The 21,515-nt window shown below is 43.0% G+C and overlaps 1 protein-coding gene across 5 annotated transcripts; it reads left to right on the top strand.

Moving 5' to 3' along the window:
* The first annotated feature begins 101 nt into the window (after positions 1–101).
* Positions 102–15,524, top strand: lsm14aa (LSM14A mRNA processing body assembly factor a). Of its 5 annotated transcripts, none has more exons than XM_029759148.1 (11): positions 102–416; positions 7,437–7,600; positions 7,794–7,953; positions 8,582–8,710; positions 9,881–10,234; positions 10,474–10,557; positions 11,095–11,274; positions 11,523–11,700; positions 11,854–11,895; positions 12,073–12,316; positions 12,763–15,524. In XM_029759148.1, exons 1-11 carry the CDS (start codon positions 296–298, stop codon positions 12,784–12,786), a joined length of 1,680 nt encoding a protein of 559 aa, XP_029615008.1. In that variant the 5' UTR covers positions 102–295; the 3' UTR covers positions 12,787–15,524. The 5 variants fall into 5 exon arrangements, with proteins under 5 accessions (XP_029615008.1, XP_029615007.1, XP_029615006.1 ...); XM_029759147.1 differs by having other exon boundaries at positions 7,794–7,986; positions 12,766–15,524; XM_029759146.1 differs by having other exon boundaries at positions 7,794–7,986.
* Positions 15,525–21,515: the final 5,991 nt, after the last annotated feature.

Raw genomic sequence — 21,515 nt, 5'->3', positions numbered from 1 at the left:
ATAGAAGGGATCAAATAGGCATACTAATCTGCAAATCAAAGCTATATAGTTATTGTTTATATTTAGCAGACATGTTCCGGACTTTGGTGAAACATCGCGAGATTTTGATTTCCCGTTTGCCCCAGTGTTTAGAAAGACGATGGAAAATGAGGTAGCCATATTGTAGTGGAGGACCAAAAATATAGCAAGTCAGAGAAGCACAAAACAGAACTAGCCAAAGTTAAATTATTCAAAGAAACGTTCAGTTGGGAGGGAGATAGTTGGCAATTTAGCCATCTAAGACAGGGAAGACACCATGAGTGGAGGAACCCCTTATATCGGGAGCAAAATCAGCCTAATCTCGAAGGCCGAGATTCGTTACGAAGGGATCCTCTACACTATTGATACTGAGAATTCGACTGTCGCACTTGCAAAAGGTAAATAACTCGTGCAAATAATAATGTGTCAGCACTGTTGTGCACCAACTAAATACATACAGAGATGCCTCTAAACAAACGCAATTTCTTCACATCTTGTGGATTGTTATTGTTTCCTTGCTGTTCTGAAAAAGTTGTCTAGTTAGCTAACAAGCTAGCTAATTGACTAGCCAGCTAGCTAAAGTGATGCTTCAAAGGATTTGTATAATTTCTGCCGGAAGCAGTAGCTTTGAATGTAGCGCTCGCGAGCCAAAACAGGTCCCCGAAAATTGTGCACTACGTCATCCATTTTTTGTTTTATTTTTTTATTTAACTAGGCAAGTCAGTGAAGAACAAATGTTTATTTACAATAACGGCCTACCCCAGACGACGCTGGACCAATTGTGCGCCGCCCTATGGGACTCCTAATTGTGGTACAACCTGGAATCGAACCAGGGTCTGTAGTGACTCACTGAAATGCAGTGGCTTAGACCGCTGCGCCACTCTGGGAGCCCCAAATATCATTTCATAGTAGTTAAACAAATTCCAATTCTTACAAAATGTTAAGAATTTGTAAATGCTTAAAGGGATGCTTCAGAGATTTTGTATAATTTAGTAGGGGTCTATCTGTGGACTGCACCCACTACGCATCACCACTAACATTAAGCTAGCTAGCAACTTCCTTCACCGTAACGTTTATAGAATTGCACAGCAAGAGGTACCAATGCACCAAGTCTGGAAACAACAAACATTGAATAACAAAGTAAGCTTTATGTAACATTTGAGTACGAACCCATTACACCTCTTTGTTTACTAACAGGACCCTGAACAGCTTCAACTCCCCCACTTCTAAACAAGACTGCTAAAAAGCTAATCAAATGTCTACCCGGGCTACTTGCATTGACCGTTTTTTGCACTAACTCCCTTGCACTAACTCTTCGCCCACACTGGACTCTACCCACACACTTGCATTGACACCCTACATACGCCCACACACAAACATGCATACTGACGCCTTACACACACTTTCACACTCGCACATATGCTGCTGCTACTTTCTTATCTATCTGGTTGCCTAGTCACTTTAACCCTACCTATGGCTACCTCAATTACCTCGTACCCCTGCACATCGACTCGGTACTGATACTTTCTGTATGTAATCATGTTATTTTCTACTCCCTATATATATAGCCATGCTATTTTCACTCATTTTTATTTATTTACTGTGTTTATTCCTTGTGTCACTAGTTTTATAGAAATAAAGCTTATATTTAACTCTGCACTGTTAGAAATGGACCCGTAAGTAAGCATTTCACTGTTAGTTTACACCAGTTGTCTATGAAGCATGTGACAAATAACATTTTATTTGAAAGCAGTGCTCAGCAGACGGGGACGAAGGACACTACTGGTGTCCCCTAGCAAGCTAGCAGCCTACTTATTCTTTGGTGGGGTTTTTCGCCGGTTTGCATCCAACATTATTGGTGCATTACCGCCACCTACTGTGCTGGAGTGTGGGCCAGAGACGGCGCTAGCTGCCTCAATGCAATGGCAGTGGGCGCGGCATGTAGTAACCGCAGTCCGCAGATAGACATTAATGACGATTTCAGCCAGTAGTTTTGTCACGAGACAAAATTAGTCCCAGAAAAATACTACTATGTCATCCATTTTGTATTGTATATGTTACGTCCTGCAATTATCTTTCAGCAATTCGTATGATATTTTACCAATTACAATTCATACAATATGTTATGAATTTGTAAGTGCTTAAGCTCCCGGACTGCATTAGCTACCTGGTGATGTAACTTGTTTTCTAGTTAGCAAGCTAACCATGTTTATTTTAAGTACATGCTGAGAGTACCATGTAACCTTACCATATGATGAAGTAACAGTGCCGTAGCGTGACAACTGCATTGCTAACATTCACAAGCAACTCAACATCAGTTTGTTGAGGAGTGATTTATGCTGGATTTTGGCAATTTGCCAGCCTCTAATTTGTGGCGCTGTTCTGAGTAATATGACTGGGAAAACTGGTGCCAGCAAGTTAGTAGCTAAGCTGAGATCAAAATCAGACTAGCTATGTATTTCAGTCAGTGTTTCCAGGTTGTGAGGGTTAAAGTGGTGGTTGTCATTGAACATTCACCTAGCTGAAACTAAAACTGCACCACTAATTTTAAGTAACTCAACAATCTTCCTGATCCTAGTAGGAACCTGTGTACTGTATGTAAGCGACCCACAGGACATCCAACTTTTGTTTATGGACAAATGTGACTCGTTTCAGGAAACTAGGCATATGTCGCGGGTCACCACTTCACAGGAGAGCCATTTGAACCTAAACTTTTTATAATTTTTTTTGCCAGAAATGTCTTCTGGAATAAAAACTTTCATGTGTCTTAATAACAGACTTGTATGCCGTCTGTAAATATGAATAAAATGGTTAAATTATTAGCCTAGTTGGCTTAGCCACAGAAAAAGCCAGCAACCTTCCAGCTAGCCATGATTGGCTGAGATAATGAGTGGGCTGGACATGCTGAGAGATGAGTTCAGATCGGTCTGCCATGTAGCAGACTTCTGTCTGTTTGAGCTGGTCAGTATTTGTAGGTAATCCTGTCAAACGCGGCTTTAGAACTAGAGAAGTGTTGCTCTCCACATTTCTGGAGGACAGACTTTTGAAATAAGTGGAACTCGAGTGGAATTTGAGTATGATAGCTAAGGAGATGGAGAAAACACCTGTCTCTGGATTACATCTTCAAACTAAGGGCAACCATAGCATCCGTGACCGGGAGAAGCATCCATCCATGATGTATAGATAGTCTAGCTAGCTACATTTTCAGATTTTACACGTTTCTAATTTTGACAGTCGTTTTCATTTCTAGTTGGTGTACTGCTAGCTAGCTAAAGTTAGCTGTCTCGCTAGTTAATGTTGTGTTTGATCTGTGAAGTAATATTATTTGTATCTCAGAGCCACTTGCCTTTCTAGTTATAGCCTAATGTTAGCTAGCTAACATTTGAACCTGGTTGGTTAGCTACCTGCAGATTCATGCAGGGTAGTAATGTCATGAGTTAGGATTATGGTTCATTGTTTAGCTAGCTAGCTACGTGTCTTAACAAGACTCCACTATGCAAGTATCCATTTCAATAGGGTGTGTAAAATGGTCAGTGAGCTTTTCTCTCATTTGTGTTTGAAGTAGCTAGCTAACGTTAGCCAGTAAGCTTCGGTGCTTGACTGCTGCTGTTAGGACAGAACACTCAGATCAACCCTTAAAGAAATGGGTTAGGCTAATGCTTAATAGGGTGTGAACGATGCTGAATGGGTGTAGACAAAGAGCTCTCCAGTAGGTACCAAAACATTGAAAGGCTAAGTTTATCAACTTTCAAAGCAGAATTGCTTTCCCATTGTTCCTCAACTGTAGTGTAATGATGTACAATTTTCTAGCTCTGAGTCTCTACTTTTATTCAATGAATAAAAAAATAAAAAACACTTTCAAATTTTGCTATGTAAGATCGAGCTGGTCGGTCACACATTCAATCTCTTCATATCCCCAGTCTGTTGTCCCCACTTGATTTATCATGTCCACCATTGTTCAAGTGCCCAAGAAAGTGAAGGTAACTGAATTAAATGATTATCGCCCCATAGCACTCAGTTCTGTCATCATGAAGTTCGAGAGGCTAGTTAAGGACCATATCACCTCCACCTTAACTGACACCCACTACAATTCTAATACCGCCCCAACAGTTCGGACAGCACAATTGCACTGCACACTGCCCTATCCCACCTGGACAAGAGAAATACCTATGTAAGAATGCTGTTCATCGACTAGAGCTCAGTGTTCAACACTATATTGCCTTCCATGCTCATCACTAAGCTGAGAGCCCTCCCTCTGCAACTGGGTCCTGGACTTCCTGACGGGCCTACCCCAAGTGGTGAAGGTAGGCAACAACCCCCTCCCTCACACTGATCCTCAACAAGGGCCCCACCGGGGTGCGTGCTCAGCCCCCTCATGTACTCCCTGTTTTCTGAACACACAACAGTGGTAGGCCTGATTACCAACAACGACGATTTAACCTACAGGGAGTAGGTGAGAGCCCTGGCGGAGTGGTGCCAGGAAAATAACCTCTCCCTCAACGTCAACAAAACGAAAGAGCTGATTGTGTACTTCAGGTGACGGCAGAGCGAGCACACCCATCTACGTCTAAGGGGCCGCAGTGGAGAGGGTGAAAAGTTTCAAGTTCCTCGGCGTGAACATCACCTGCAATGGTCCATTCACACAGTGTGGTGAAGGCGTACACACCTTTTCTATTCCTATTCTGACCATACTTTTTTCACACAAGGCAGAATCGCCGTCATACTACACACTGACCTATCCCACTTCAAGAGGAAAACCTAATGTAAGAATGCTATTCATCAACTACAGCTCAGCCTTCAACACCATAGTGCCCTCAAAGCTCATCACTAAGCTAAGGACCCTGGGACTAAACACCCCCCCTGCAACTGTATCCTGGACTTCCTCAAGGGCTGCCCCAAGGTGCTGAGGGTAGGCAACAACACATACGCCATGCTGACCCTCAACACTGGGGCCCCTAAGGGGTGCGTGCTCAGTCTTCTCGTGTACTCCCTGTTCACGCTTGAGTGAGTGGCCGTGCACAACTCCAACACAATGATTAAGTTTGCAGATGACACAACAGTGGTAGGCCTGATCACCGACGATGATGAGACAGCCTATAGGGAGGAGGTCAGAGACCTGACAGTGTGGTGCCAGGACAACAACCTCTCCCTCAATGTTACCAAGACAAGGAGCCTTTCTTGGACTACAGGGAATGGAGGGCTTCGGCTTGGCCCTCCATTTACAGATGCACCATTGAGAGCATCCTGTTGGGCTGTATCAATTGCACCATCTGCAACCGCCGGGCTCTCCAGAGAGTGGTGCATAGCCTAACGCATCAACGGGGGCACACTGCCTGCCCTCCAAGACATCTACAGCACCCGGTGTCACAGGAAGGCCAAGAAGATCATCAAGGACCTGAGCCATGGCCTGTTTACCCCACCACCATCTAGGTGGATACTGTACAGGTGCATCAACTTGCCATGAACCTTAGTCACTAGCCAGTCACCAACCTGTACTCTACCCTGCACCTTAGACTGCTGCCCTATTTACAGTGCCTTTGTTGTGTTACAGCCTGAATTTAAAATGGATTAAATGTTTTTGTCCCTGGCCTACACACTAACCCATAATGTCAAAGTATAATTTTTTTTGTTAATTTTTACAAATTAATACAAAATGTAACGCTGAAATGTCTTGAGTCAATAAGCGTTCAAGCCTTAAGTTCAGGAGTAAAACTTTGCTTAACAAGTCACAAGTTGCATGGACTCCTTCTGTGCAATAATGGTGTTTAACATTATTTTTGAGTGTAACTCATCTCTGTAACCCACACATACAAATAATTGTAAGGTCGAACAGTGAATTTCAAACACAGATTCAACCACAAAGACCAGGGAGGTTTTCCAATGCCTCGCAAAGGAGGACACCTATTGCTATGAGACTCAATTGAGCTCTGGTGTATCCTGTTTCCATTGGTCATCCTTGAGATGTTTCTACAACTTGATTGGAGTCCACCTGTGGTAAATTCAATTGATTGGATGTGATTTGGAAAGGTACATACCTGTCTATATAAAGGTTCCAAAGTTGACAGTGCATGTCAGAGCAAAAACCATGCCATGAGGTCGAAGGAATTGTCCTTGGGGCTCCGAGACAGGATTGTGTCGAGGCACAGATCTGGGGAAGGGTATCAAAAAAAATTATGCAGCCTTGAAGGTCCAAGAACAGTGGCTTCCATCATTCTTAAATGGTAATTCCAAACTAAGACTCTTCTTAGAGCTGGCCGCCCGGCCAAACTGAGCAGTCAGGGAGGTGACCAAAAACCTGATGGTCACTCTGACAGAGCTCCAGAGTTCCTCTGTGGAGATGGCAGAACCTTCCAGAAGAACAACCATCTCTGCAGCACTCCACCAATCAGGCCTTTATGGTAGAGTGGCCAGACGAAAGCCAGTCTTCAGTTGAAGACGCATGACAGCCCCGCTTGGAGTTTTCCAAAAGGCACCTAAAGGACTGACCATGAGGAACAAGATTCTCTGGTCTGAGGAAATGCCAAGCGTCACGTCTGGAGGAAATCTGGCATTATCCCTATGGTGAAGCATGGTGGCGGCAGCATCATGCTGTGGGGATGTTTTTCAGCGGCAGGGACTGGAAAGTTCGGGGGTAAGATGAACGAAGTAAAGTACAGAGATCCTTGATGAAAACCTGCTCAGGACCTCAGACTGGGTTGAAGTTTCACCTTCCAACAGGACAAAGACCCTAAGCACACAGCAAAGACAACACAGGAGTGGCTTCGGTACATGTCCTTGAATGTGCCTGGACTTGAACCCGATCAAACATCTCTGGAGAGACCTGAAATAGCTGTGCAGCGATGCTCCCCATCCAACCTGACAGAGCTTGAGATGATCTGTGGAGGAGAATGGGAGAAACAGGTGTGCCAAGCTTGTAGCGTCATACCCAAGAAGACTAGGCTGTAATCGCTGCCAAAGGTGCTTCAACAAAGTACTGGTCTGAATACATGTGATATTTCAGTTACTGTATTTTTTATTTTTTTATATACATTTGCAAAAATTTCTAAAACTGTTTTTGGTTGGCTTTGTGGTGTTTGTGGATTGAATTTAATACATTTTAGAATAAGGTTTAACGTAGCTAATTGTGGCAATGTCAAGAGGTCTGAATACTTTCTGGCTGCTGTGTGTGTGTCGATAGAGAAAAAATATGAAGGTGTTCTTAATGTTGTGTACACTGTATATATTTTGGACATTGGTCATTCAGATTTTTTTTCTTAATATATTTTTTATTTTGAGGATTTGTGTGTAGTGTTGTATTACTGCACTGTTGGAGCTAGAAACAAGCATTTCCCTTCACCTGCAATCTGTGTACATGACCACTAAACTTAAATTTCATGTCACTGCTTATGCTAACTGTATGTTTTGACTTTCCTCCGTAGTTCGCTCTTTTGGCACAGAGGATCGGCCCACCGATAGGCCCATCCCGCCCCGAGATGAGATCTTTGAGTACATCATCTTTCGAGGCAGTGACATTAAGGACCTGACTGTATGTGAGCCGCCCAAGCCAACATGCTCTCTCCCTCAGGACCCGGCCATCGTCCAGGTAGGGGCAGCTTCTCCCAACCCCAAAGAAATTAAATATCCAAAGTACAGCCATGTGAAACAAAGACACAGTCAATAAATGTCAAGAGTCAGTCAATTTGCATTGCCATTCCACTATACAAAAGGAATATAGTTGTCTTTCCATTGCGCTGTGTACTGATATTTGGCTTGATCACCCTTTTTCTCCTCTCCAGTCGTCCATGGGTTCGGCCCCTCTGCCTGCTCCTGCCGCCGCATCAGCACCGTTTCAGTCGGTGGGCTCCTACGGCCTATTCAACCGAGCCCCGGTGCCCCCGTACAACCAGTTCAGCACCAGCCCCCTGGTCTCCCCGCAGTTTGGCGCCGTTGGTGTCGGTAAGAGCCACAGCAGCACGAGGCCTGGATATGGTGAGGAAGTGATCGCTAGCTAAGTTAATGTCACGTGTTCAAGGTCTATCAGTTATACTTTACTAATGTCAAGTGTGTTTTAAGGCTGATATTAGTCCTGTTAAGTGTTTGTCAGTCACATTTTACAAATGTGTGCTAATGCTATGCATTGAGTCAACTACCTGTGAAATGCAGGTAGATATTAGTCTACGTTTTAAGCCAACTGTCAGGAAAGAACATAGTCCTGCATGCTTTCCAAGGGTTGCGGGTCTCCATGTGGTCCATGGATCTGGTTGGGCATGCCACAGGAGCAGAGGAAGTTTGGACTGTAGGCTCCACTATTGTCAGTCACTTTCCTTGTCTCCCCTACACTTATTAGACACTCAAAAAGGAACACAGTACACACTAAATAGACTCTCACTATGTAGTTTCTCAATTAGACAGTACCACTCACCATGTCTGCTCTATTACACTGATTCTAATCAATCAGGATCACAGGTCAGGAACTCGCCAAATCATGAAATGAGGCCAGTTGGAACGTATACTATCCAGAGAGGACTCTCCACCTTGTGCCGTTGCCCTAAATACTCTACACCTGCTGTTCCTCTCCATACAGGAAGATCAGTCCCCTCCTTTGGGAGTGACACAAGCTCAGCTGCACCCCAGTCTCAGAGCAGTGCTATTGGCGCTGCTCTCCCCACTGATTCACGCTCTCTGGGTACCACTACTACCCTTGTATCTAAAGGTAAAAGAAGGAAACCACTGTGGTATTTATGTATGTTAGGCCTGTGTATAGTCTTGTGAAGAGCACAATGAGGTTAACCTATACTGCTTTGGAATACTAGAATGTGGATCAGTACGAGAATGTCTTCTCAAATAACATAACGCTTTTCACAACACAACCTGCATGTCTTCAACACACTGTATTATGTAGGTTTGTTGTCAACTACACTACGGTTCAAGATTTTGGTGTCACTTACAAATGTCCTTGATTTTGAAAGAAAAGCACTTGGAAACGGCTTTTCTTTTTTTTCTTTTTTAAAAATGTTTTTAATGGAATATCTACATAGATGTACAGAGGCCCATTATCAGCAACCATCACTCCTGTGTTCAAATGGCACGCTGTGTTAGCTAATCCAAGTTTATCATTTTATAAGGCTAATTGATCATTAGAAAACCCTTTTGCAATTATGTTAGCACAGCTGAAAACTGTTGTGCTGATTTAAAGAAGCAATAAAACTGTCCTTCTTTTAGACTTGTTGAGTATCTGGAGCATCAGCATTTGTGGGTTCAATTACAAGCTCAAAATGGCCAGAAACATAGAACTTTCTTCTGAAACTCATCAGTCTATTTTTGTTCTGAGAAATGAAGGCTATTCCATGTGAGAAATTGCAGAGAAACTGAAAATCTCGTACAATGATGTGTACTGCTCCCTTCACAGAACAGCGCAAACTGGTTCTAACCAGAATAGAAAGATGAGTGGGAGGCCCCGGTGCACAACTGAGCAAGAGGACAAGTACAATAGTGTCTAGTTTGAGAAACAGACGCCTCACAAGTCCTCAACTGGCAGCTTCATTAAATAGTACCCGCAAAACACCAGTCTCAATGTCAGCAGTGAAGAGGCGACTCCAGGATGCTGGCCTTCTAGGCAGAGTTGCAAAGAAAAAGCCATATCTCAGACTGGCCAATAGAAAGAAAAGATAAAGATGGGCAAAAGAACAGACACAGGACAGAGGAACTCTGCCTAGAAGGCCAGCATCCCGGAGTCGCCTCTTTAAAAACAAGGACATTTCTAAGTGACCCCTAACTTTTGAACGGAAGTGTAAATCTGACTCTTGATGGGCCAGTGTTGAGTAATTGTTGTCTCAGCAGTGTTGAGTATCCCAGTGTAACCCCAACCCCTCTTTTCTCCCAGCCCGCACTAGCCCCTCTCTGGACCCTCTGAGGAAGAGCCCCACCCTAGAGCAGGTTGTCCAGGCCACCCCGTCGGGCCCCCCAGCCCCTGGCTTGGGCCGCAGAAGTCCCGCTCCTGGCCGCACGGCCCCCTCGGCTGCGTCCACCGGCCCCGTCCACCAAAAGGCCCAGCAGCACCACCACCATATCCAGGACGGAGGTGAACCCAGGAGGACCGGTGAGACTGTCAGTGGGGCCCGCAGTAACCAGGCCTGGCCTGCGCTCCGCAATGCACCGATCTCTCATCAACACCACACCACTGCCGTAGATAGGGCTTCCACTGCAGGGCTTATGCACTCTATCTTTAGCGCCTCAGGTGAGACCTATCAGACGCTTTACCTGTATGTTTTATATTTTGGGGACTGCAACCCCTAAACTAGCGTTTGAAAAAACCAAAAATGACCCGTTATGTTGTGATTGTAACGTTCTGTTCCAGAGGTTCTGCATTTGAACCAATTGTGCCTTTTTCTAAAGGTAGGAGTCTATAGTGTTGGGCTAAATCTCTTTATTAAAGTTGATCTGAGCTCTCTAAACTGAAGGACCGTACCATTCCAGGCACAGAGAGCCAGAAAGCACACAGACCAGAGTCTGAGCAGCAAGCGCCAGGTGAAGGCAGGGATGCCAGTCAACGGCCAGCAGGTTAACTGACCACCTGCTCTAACCGTCCTCTGAGCTCAGCTCCACGCCTATTCAGACTCTGCATGCCCTAGTGTCTTCTACTCAAACTGTTGAACCCATGTTAATGTACACATCCCGTGTGCTGTAGTAGGTTACATAGCTGGTTACATTACATGGTCCGTTGCTTGCGACTGTCTGCATTGATGTGCACAGATTGACATGCTCTTCATGTTAATAGAAGTAATGAGATGGCGATGGCTGCTGGGTAACGCTATTCATGCTTTATGGTTATGTGCTGCTGGAATTTGTCACATCTGTCAGGGTTATAATATTTTGAAGTCTGTGATGGAAGGCAAGCCATTTGTGCTTTATTCTGTCGAGTGTATATGGTTATACCTGGGGTAGTTGGCTGTGCTCTCATCGACTAGCCTAGGATGCAGTGGAAATGTCTGCACACTTTAATTATTAATATTCTACTCATTTTGTGGTATTTAATTGTATTGTTTGTGGTGATTGCTACGTGTTTCATATGCTAACATTGTCTCTTCTGTTTCCCAGCTGGCTGCCCCCAACCTCAGAGGCGTGGTCGTGGTGGCGGACACCGCGGCAGGGGCCACTTCAACGTGCGCCGAGACGGGCCAATGAAGTTCGAGAAGGACTTTGACTTTGAGAGTGCCAATGCCCAGTTCAACAAGGAGGAGATTGACAGAGAGTTCCACAGCAAGCTCAAACTGAAAGGTACCGGAGAACAGTCGAAAAATGGGGGCCCTGTCACATGACTCAACACCAACACTTGGTAAAAGAGAGATGATAGACTGATTTTAGTATAGTGTCCAGTTATGTGGATGTGCGCCTGCCACAATGTAATGGGCCATATTGAAGAAAGGTGTCTGACTTGTGATTTACCCTTTATATTATTGAGTAAATTATAGTGTGCAACGTCCTTTACTTTTCATGAGTGTCTGACCTTCAATATTATCCTACAGATGAGAAGACTGAGAAGCCGGAGAAGGCAGCGGTGAACGGGGAGGATAAGGGCGATTCCGGGGTGGAGACCCTGAACAGCGAGGGCAACGCCGATGAAGGGGGAGAGGCACTAACGCCTAACGTATACTATGACAAGTCAAAGTCTTTCTTCGACAACATCTCCTGTGATGACAGCAGGTAGGCTACAGCTGCCCATATCCATCCCAAAGCTTTTATTGCAGTTACCTCTGTCCCTTTGTATTGTTCATTCTCAATCATGTACAAGATAATATTTTTTTCCTTGGGCATACCCAATACGTGATAATAACCATCTTCTATTCTGTTTTCTAGGAAAGCTGCAGAAAGATCTGGAGGCGGCTTTGGTTTCCCACGGTGCGTCTGTCTTCTCTCAGATCCATTCTATCCCATGCTAATGTTTTGATACTATACAATGTGGCGTTGTTGATACACGTACTCCATGTACTATACAAGACCATTGTGGATTCAGTAAGGCACTGTCATCGTCCTCGTCCAACCACGGCTGAGCGTCTAATATTTTCTCATTGGCAGGGAGCGGAGGCAGACCTGGGCCGAGGAGAGGCGGATGAACTCGGAGACGTTCGGGATCCCCCTGCGTGGGGGTCGGGGCCGTGGGGGCTACCGTGGGCGGGGCGGCATAGGCTTCCGCGGGGGCAGGGGACGCTCGGCCAGCAGAGGGTCCTTCGGCCCCCCCCAAGGAGGCCACGGCTACAGGGGAGGATACAACAGAACAAGCCAGGGAGGACGGGAGTTCTCAGAGAACTTTGAGTACAGGGTAATGTATATGTTTGTTACCTATTAAGGTTGGGAATTGCCAGGGACCTCAAGATAAGATATTGTCACGATACTTAGTGCCGATACGATGTGTATTGCAATTCTCACGATTCTATATGTATTGCGATTTGATACTGTGATTTCATTGCGATTTGATGTTTCGGACATATTGCTCACAATATGTCTGCTGCAGAGAGAGAATGAGTTTTAATCAGTCATGGAAATAAAAGTGCTGAAAACAAATTGGCTCCCTATTTAAAGATGGAGAACAAGATATGAAGGAAAAATACTGGAGTTTGGTGCAGGTACAGCCAACTAGCCCAAAAATAATATTGTGATATGTAACTATTTGATTTGTTTTTCCCTCATCACTACCTGTAAGCACTTGTACATAACTTTAACCATAGTGAAGTCATCAAAATTAAGTGTCACATTTTTGCCTTCCAGAAGGATAACAAGGTGGCCGCGTGATACAACTGGAGGACGGATCAACAGAGTTGCAACACCTCATGTTTAAAAATAGTTTAGGTTGCTACTTTTGACTAAAGGAATGAAGATGTACTAGCTGTATATTTGTCACCAGCACTGGGTTAGACTGCTTGAATGCAACTTATTTTCCATATCTTTTAACAATGGAAATGATGCAATATGTCAAACACAAATGTCATGATCTCTTCAAAACTATTTCCAGGTGGCTTAATTGTGTATAAATATCATATTTCAGAGGGATGTCATTTTTTTTTTCATTTTTTTTAGCAATTAGATGTTTGTTTTTTTCCTTAACTTGTATTTGATAATATTCTGTCAAGTGTAGAAGGCTGTATACATGAGCCTTCCAACTGAGGAGCACTGACATAGGTTTATTTGTTTGGATATATCCTGTTATAACTTCAGCGGAAAAATAGTCAGTGGGGTCTGTCAGTTACTTCCGTGTATACTACACATACCATACCTAGTCCGCTAGGCATCTATTTATCCCACTTCTCTAAATGGCAGAGCGTGTGGTTTTTTGCTAAATATTCTCAACTTTTTGTCAATATTCTGTTTTTCATTTACTTATAGCTCTTACTTTAGATGTTTTTATTAGGGCTTTATCAGTCTTCTGTTAACTCTGGTTTAAACCAACAAGGAATCATCTGTATTGTCTATTACTCCCATTCTACACTGTAGTGTATGGAGGATAGAGATGGTGCTAGATGTTAACACTTAGCTTTATTCTTCTGGTTTTGTGATATAGTTTAACTCTGACTACGTAACTAGGAATAGGGAAGGATAGGTCAGTAATGGCGCATAAGTCAGAACTAATTTTCTTTATTTTAAAATGTTCTGTATATTGCCCTGTACTCGAGGGCTCCTGGTATTGTGTGACTAGAGTTGTATAATGCTGCTGTTTGCTACAGTTCTTTTTCTAGCGTCATCTACAAGAGCTAGCTAAAGCAGGCCATCAAAGTATGCTTCTTCCTGACAAATGGGCCAGTTTATCATTGGTTACACTTTTGTTTGTAACCTTTCTATGGAACTTCCAAAAATGTTGGTTATTCACTTTTACCTCTTTTTTTGCCAGGCAGTTGCTTCTGAATTGGTTAAAACCTCATCCTGAATTCCCCATTTCTATCAAACAGGAATGCTAGAAATAATTTCACCCACCAACATTGCTTAGTAGTTGAGATGTCTGACAGAGAGAAACAGTGTCCTGACTAAGCTCTTGATTCGATGCCACTAACTCTGTCATGGCATTGCATGGTGGTTGATAGCCTGCTGCAGCTACACAAGTGATGGCAGAAGAATTACTGAGTTAAGTACGTAGAATATTAGAACGAGGTGCATAGCCATTTGGTTTTAGCGAAATAGGCATTAGTTACATAGCAACATCGAAGCTATTTTTGGAGGATTTGAATGATCGGGCACAAATTGAGTAAAGGTTGGTTAATGGGAAGTAATGAACTTTGACTAAGTATTAGAAAGGTACACACAGTTGCACTTTTACTATTGAAGTCGTTTTATAAAAAGGTGTCTTTTTGTTAATTTGTGTATACTGAGGATGTATTCCATTTCTGCTAACTGGATGACAATATGCATGAGTCCCAAATGTCACCCTATTCCCTATATAGTGGACTACTTGGCTCTGGTCAAAAGTAGTGCACTGAATAGGGTGCTATTTGGGACACTTACGATAATGTTATCATGGTAACTGCACAGTGCTATTTGGTGAACTAGGCGCTCCTTCATTTGAAAATGTACTAGATTTATTCAGAAGTATGTAAATGTCAACGTTGCAAAATTTGAACGTCTTGTTAATTTCCATTGAAGGATAGTTATTCCATGGCATTAAGGCACTGTAGTGGAAAGTGTTTTTGTTTATGCCCCCATTTAACTTTTGAAAGCTTCAGGTAACTCAAAAAATACCAAACATCTACATACGACCCTCGTCTAATTTCGTTAGGTTGTTTAAGTCCTGCATAGAATTGTCTTTTCTCTTCCTATTATTTTGGCAATGTTACACGTTTGTCATGCATGTCACCTGTTGTAATTTGTTCAGATACTCTGTCCAAGTACTAATTTGGCACCTTATCGAGGCATGCAGAAAAGTCAGTAATGTGTTAAATTGGATGGGGGGTGCTCAAATTCTCACAAGTGTCTTAGAGGCGTCTTGTCTAGGATGTAGGTTGGTAATGTAGAATGGCTGGTGGGATGGGATGAATCTCAACTGTATTGCCTTGATTCCTCTTTCCTTGCATGTTTCTCAAAACACTTTGGGAGAAGATCCAATATGCTTCAATGTGCTTTGTGAAGAAGACAATGAGGGAGGACATAAGGAATCAAGGAAATACAGTTGAGATGCACCTATAGGATCATGTGCCTAGTTCAGGAGGATGTCCTTTGTCTCCATTTCATGTTGGGTTGTAACAAAACAAATGCACAGAACACTGCATGAGGGTCCTGCACATCAGAAGCTGCAAAATCATGACCCAAAGCAATGAAGATACAATAACTTACTGAAATGTCTGTGCTGTGGGTAGTTTGTTTGCACTTCAAGATCTTTAATATACAGACTTAAAGGTTATTGTTTATTTGGGTTACTTTTCCTAACAGTCTCTGGTGTCACAGCCACGTGTTTTGTCTCTAAACCCAGCATGATGACCTCTCCTGTGGGCCTCAGTGGACTGGGGTTTTTTATTCAGAGCATACAATAAAAGTTGTTCATTACATTCTGTGTTGTGTTTTTCCTCCTTATGGTTTGAGTGTGAGTACCTGCTGAGTATTCCATTGCTTGTCTTAATCATTTTCCCCATTCGCAGCTCCCTCAAATAGAAATGGTCAATACCACCTGTGTGTTACCTGTGCCTTTCTTATTTCCCTCCCTCTGCTGTAACCGACAATGGTTGATATGTCTAGCTAAGCCAAATTAGATAGCAAGTTTAAACCATACGACCCCATGGGGTTGTCATCGGAGAGGGTGGTGGTGGGAGGAGACTGGTTGGGTGTCATAGAGTGACAATGCATGGGTCTGCCATTGGTGCATTGGAGTTATCTAGCGATTTCCTACTACTGCACTAAATTGGGGAGAGGCTATACGGACACGCCTGGTCCCCAAATTGATGACGTTTTAAAGCGCAGCTGAGTCTCAAGTGTGGAGACTAATGGATTCGGTTCAGTCAGTTGTCCTGACGAGCCCTTCCCAGTGTGTTTGCTAGCTTGAAACAAACGCAACATGGCGCTAGATAAAACTTGTAAAATAAAATATTTTGCCGGGCGAGGGAGAAATAACTTGTAGTCGTGGTCACCATGACATGCCAATAAACTAACATGACAAGCCGGTTCAATGCTATTGCCGATGTGAGTTCCTTCCCACCGGGTAGCTGCATCCACATGTGGTTGGTGGCACCTTCATTGGGGAAAACGGCATGTGGTAACGACTGAAGTGGAATAGTATTCAAACACATGGTTTCTAGGTATTTGATGTCGTTCCATATGCTCCGTTCCGGACATTATGAGCCGTTTTCCCCTCCGCTGCATCCCGATATGGAGACTTGTGTATGGGCAAGTGGGTGTCGAAAGGAAAGTAGTGGGTGTGTCGATAGCGCTCTGCTTTTGGTTAGACAACAGAACAATTAGCCAGGTTTTACCAGATGTATAAATGTGAAGCATCCGGTTGGCCATTGTCTACTGTCGTCGCGTTTCCACACACTATTAAATATGTTGATGAGGAAGCCCAGTCGCCGGCAGTGGGAGAAGATGGAGTGAGATGGATTTTGGCCGACATTCGGCTCATCTTCTCATTGACAAAACATTTTATCTCAATACAGTTCTGTTTGTAGTTTTGCAATCTTTAACATAGTTTCCCAAAAATGGTGTCTTTTAGAATGAGTGCAATGATGAATTGAGCTGTTGCACACACGCGCTTCACAGACTAGAACGCGCCAACAGGATATCGTGGCTCTGCCCACTTTGCTGGTTCTGCCCACTTTGCTAGTTCTGCCCACCTTGCTAGTTCTGCCCACCTTGCTGGCTCTGCCCACCTTGCTAGTTCTGCCAGCCCACCTTGCTAGTTCTGCCCACCTTGCTGGCTCTGCCCACCTTGCTAGTTCTGCCCACCTTGCTGGCTCTGCCCACCTTGCTAGTTCTGCCCACCTTGCTGGCTCTGCCCACCTTGCTGGTTCTGCCCACCTTGCTAGTTCTGCCCACCTTGCTGGCTCTGCCCACCTTGCTAGTTCTGCCCACCTTGCTGGCTCTGCCCACCTTGCTGGTTCTGCCCACCTTGCTAGTTCTGCCCACCTTGCTAGTTCTGCCCATCTTGCTGGCTCTGCCCACCTTGCTGGTTCTGCCCACCTTGCTAGTTCTGCCCACCTTGCTAGTTCTGCCCACTTTGCTGGCTCTGCCCACCTTGCTAGTTCTGCCCACCTTGCTGGCTCTGCCCACCTTGCTAGTTCTGCCCACCTTGCTGGCTCTGCCCACCTTGCTGGTTCTGCCCACCGATTCATTGACTCCCATTGGAAACGACAGGCTGTGCTCTATCTTGAATTAGTGGGTTTTGATTGAGCAGTATTTTTTTTCCCAATCGTCCGTTTCTTAAAGTGCAACTACCATACATTGAGCTACTATACCCCGAGAGTTTGGACTTCTATTTTTACACAAGAGAATGTATGAGTCGTATTTCACTATTAGTTTTACACAAATAATTTTACATTTTCAGTTGTAAAATGATTGTTTATTTTTTTTTATAAAAATGATTGAAGATGGATGTTTTTGTTGCTTCATGCGTTGTGTTTACTGTGATGGTCACCCTGATATTGGTTGGGTAACTACTGCCCACGCGTTGACGTGCTGTCCATGCCCTCACCATTGAGTAGTAGGCTGTATGTATCAAGGTGATATCCAGATGGTTATTAGTTGTTTATTGTGTAGCTTGTTATCCTACTTGAAATAAAATCATGTGAGAAAAAAATGACCATGTAGCTACCACTGGCAACATGACGGTGCTACCCAGTAGGAAGCACTTCAAGTCCGCAGGCACAACACCAGAGCACTGGCAGCCTATCGACTTGTAGTGCTACCCAACCAGCCATGCAAAACGGTTCATAGTTGCAACAAATCTGTCCAATTAGCTGATTTGCTTTCTATACGCACACTCGCCCATATTCTGGTCGCAATATTGGGCTGCAGCTACCCATACTTGGAGATGTAGGCTATCACATCACCGGCTATAGAGCCCCACAGTGGATCTGTCCATAATATCCATAAAACCTAGCAGTCAAATAGGGAAATGGCTCCAATCGTTTTTCCACCATTCATTTTTCCCATTGTGAATTTTAGAAACACTTAAAATAAGGGCTGTATTTGAATAAAAGTCTGAGAGAGATTTACATGGTTATCAAAATGTCACGCTGGGGGTAAGTCTACATGAAACACATCCCTTATTTTAAGTCTTCCTAAAATCCCGTATGGGAAAAAGTTATGGTGAAAAACAATTGGAACCATTTCCTTGTTTGGCCGCCAGGTTTAATGGGTATTATGACTCATATTGTGGTACTCTTATTACCGTTCTCCTTGCAGCATGATCGCAGATTTAGTTTTTCTCAAAATAAGACTCCTCCTGGAAAGACATGCTAAACTTTGGGAATAGCACTTATTTTTGCACTCTATTGCAGTAAAACTGTATTCCACAGCGTTGCAACCACATTAAAAAAAAGAAATTGATAATTTTTTACACAAAAACATTTACACAAATACTGGTATGTTGAAACCTATTGTGTAGGCTATATTTAAAGAAATACACTTTTAATAAAATACATACTGCATGTAAATGAAAAAATGTAGACCTTTACCATTACAAATGAAGACATAGAGGACAGAGAAAAGCTGACTCCCGATATAATTTGGGATACCTTTAAGGTGTACATTAGAGGAATGATAATCTCATACTCGGCAAAAGTTAAATCTGATTTGGAAATTAGAATGAATGAAAAATAATTCACTGTTTTAGAAAAAGCCCATTAAAGGTAAAGATAAATACTTTTCTGAACTTAAGCAGGAATACAATATTTTACTTTTGAAGAGAGCCATGTTAAACTCAAATAAAGCATACTACTTAATGGCAAATAAACCAGGTAAAAACTGTAGCAGCAAAGGGGGGACCAACTTCATATTAATGCCCATGATTTTGGAATGAGATGTTTGATGAGCAGATGTTCACATAGTTTTGGTCATGTAGTGTATCTTGCAGCTCTCATAAAATGAAAACACACTAAAGCAGTTATAATTTTTAAAGATAAAGATACAGAAATGTGGAAATTAGAACCAACAATGCGCAATAAAAATATTGAAAGCTATAAAAATGTATATAAATCAGAAATAAACAACAGTTGGACGGATCCTATTGCCTTCTTAGACTCAACAACCCTGAAGGAAAAAATATTAATAACTAAAAACAGAGATCACTCAAAAATAAATATTACATACTGTTAAAAATATTTGCACAGAGAAAAGCACCAGAAATAGATGGCTTTCCCACAGAATTGTATTAAACTTTTTTCAAATCTTTCAACTTTCCAGCTGAAATAATACATTTAATACAAATATTATATTAATGTCCTAAAGCAAAAATGTACACAAATAATACATTTTCTGATGAAATTGCTTTGGAAAGGGGCACAAGACAGGGATGTCCCCTCTCCCCCCTCCTGTTTTCACTGGCAATTGAACCTCCAAGACCCAAATGTAAGAGGTATCAGTATGAGTAAATATGAATATAAACTAAACTTATTTGCAGATGATCTCCTGATATATCTGACTAATTTTAAAAACTCAATGCCTCCTTTGCTAAAAATATTTTCAGAATACTTTAAAATATCAGGATATAAAATTAACGTGAAAAATATCATGGAAATAAGAAACATAAAAATAATAACTCACAATCTACAGCAATCCTTTTAAGTGGACCACAAAATATATTAAATACTTAGGATTCTTAATAAGTGACAACAAACAACAAATATATAAAGATAATTTTATTCAATTTCTGAACAATATGAAAGCAGATCTAATTAAATGGAACATTTTATTCAATTTCTGAACAATATGAAAGCAGATCTAATTAAATGGAACAATCTTCCCATAAATCTTACAGGTGGAATAAACCTCTTCAGAATGGGATGGCTCCCAAATGAATACCTATTACCCCAGCGAAGTATGCTTGGTTATAACAGACTTTATATGGGCAATTAAAATTCATAGAATAAAAAGGAAAGTTTTACATCTTCCTAAATCTGAGGGTGGTTTTAACCTTCCAGACATGGAATTGTATCAACTTGCTACCCAAGGCTTTTACTTGCGACATACTATATAGTTAAATGCACTAAAGAGGAACAATGGGTACACATTGAAGATGCTCATCCCCAGAATCTGTTTATATGTCTATCTTCAAAGGATAAAGCTAAGAACAGTAACAACTTCATAGTTAAGAACACTCTACAATAACCAATATCACTCCCTAAAAAACACAACCCTATGGAACAATACTTGGATAGCTTTTCAGAATCCACTGATAAAGTGGTCCACATGGAAAACTAAAGGCATAAAAAAGGTAAATGACTTGGTAACAGGAAATGCATTTATTTCCATGACAGATTTAATTACGGAATTACGTTGAGGGAGAGGTTGTTGTCCTGGCATCACACTGCCAGGTCTCTGACCTCCTCCCTATAGGCTGTCTCATAATTGTTGGTGATCACGCCTACCACCGTTGTGTCGTCAGCAAACTTTTGTTAAATTAACATTTTTGTACTTTTACCCCTTTTTCCTCCCCAATTTCGTGATATCCAATTGCTAGATACAGTCTTGTCCCATCGCTCCAACTCCCCTACGGACTCAGGAGAGGCGAAGGTCGAGAGCCATTCATCCTCCGAAACACGACCCTGCCAAGCCGCACTGCTTCTTGACACACTGCTCGCTTAACCCAGAAGCCAGCCGCACCAATGTATTGGAGGAAACGCAGTCCAACTGGTGACCAATGTCAGCTCGCAGGCGCCTGGCCTGCCACAAGGAGTCGCTAGAGCGCGATGGGATTAGGCAATCCCAGCTGGCCAAACCCTCCCCTAACCCAGACGACGCTGGGCCAAATGTGCCGCCTCATGGTGTTGGAGTTGTGCTTGGCCACGCAGTCATTGGTAAACAGGGAGTACGGGAGGGGACTAAGCACGCACCCCTGAGGGGACCCCGTGTTGAGGATAAACATAGCAGATGTGTTGATGCCTACACTTACCACCTGTGTGTGGCCCGTGAGGAAGTCCAGGATCCAGTAAAATTTAGTCAGGAAGTTTAGTCACAGTGTCCTTAGCTTAGTGATGAGCTTTGTGGGCACTATGGTGTTGAATGCTGAGCTGTAGACAATGAACAGAATTCTCACATAGGTGTTCCTTTTGTCCAGGTGGGAAAGGGCAGTGTGGAGTGCGATTGAGATTGCGACATCTGTGAATCTGTTGGGGCGGTATGCGAATTGGAGTGGGTTGAGGGTTTCCGGGATGATGGTGTTGATATTAGCCATGACTAGCCTTTCAAAGCACTTCATGGCTACTGATGTGAGTGCTACGGGGTGGTAATAATTTAGGCAAGTTACCTTCGCTTTCTTGGGCACAGGGACTATGGTGGTCTGCTTGAAACATGTGGGTATTACAGACTCGGTCAGGGAGAAGTTGAAAATA

The sequence above is a fragment of the Salmo trutta genome, chromosome 7, assembly GCF_901001165.1.
Source record: "Salmo trutta chromosome 7, fSalTru1.1, whole genome shotgun sequence".
In the NCBI taxonomy this organism is placed as follows: Eukaryota; Metazoa; Chordata; class Actinopteri; order Salmoniformes; family Salmonidae; genus Salmo; species Salmo trutta.
Note: the sequence above shows the minus strand (reverse complement) of the source record. Positions and strands in the feature narration are given on the sequence as shown.

Excerpts from the sequence above, each read along its gene's own strand:
- lsm14aa (XM_029759146.1), top strand. The coding sequence starts at position 296 with ATGAGTGGAGGAACCCCTTATATCGGGAGCAAAATCAGCCTAATCTCG. Across the intron at positions 11,275-11,522 it reads CAGCAAGCTCAAACTGAAAG|ATGAGAAGACTGAGAAGCCG; the intron begins GTACCGGAGAAC and ends ATTATCCTACAG. Across the intron at positions 12,317-12,762 it reads CAGAGAACTTTGAGTACAGG|AAGGATAACAAGGTGGCCGC; the intron begins GTAATGTATATG and ends TTTGCCTTCCAG.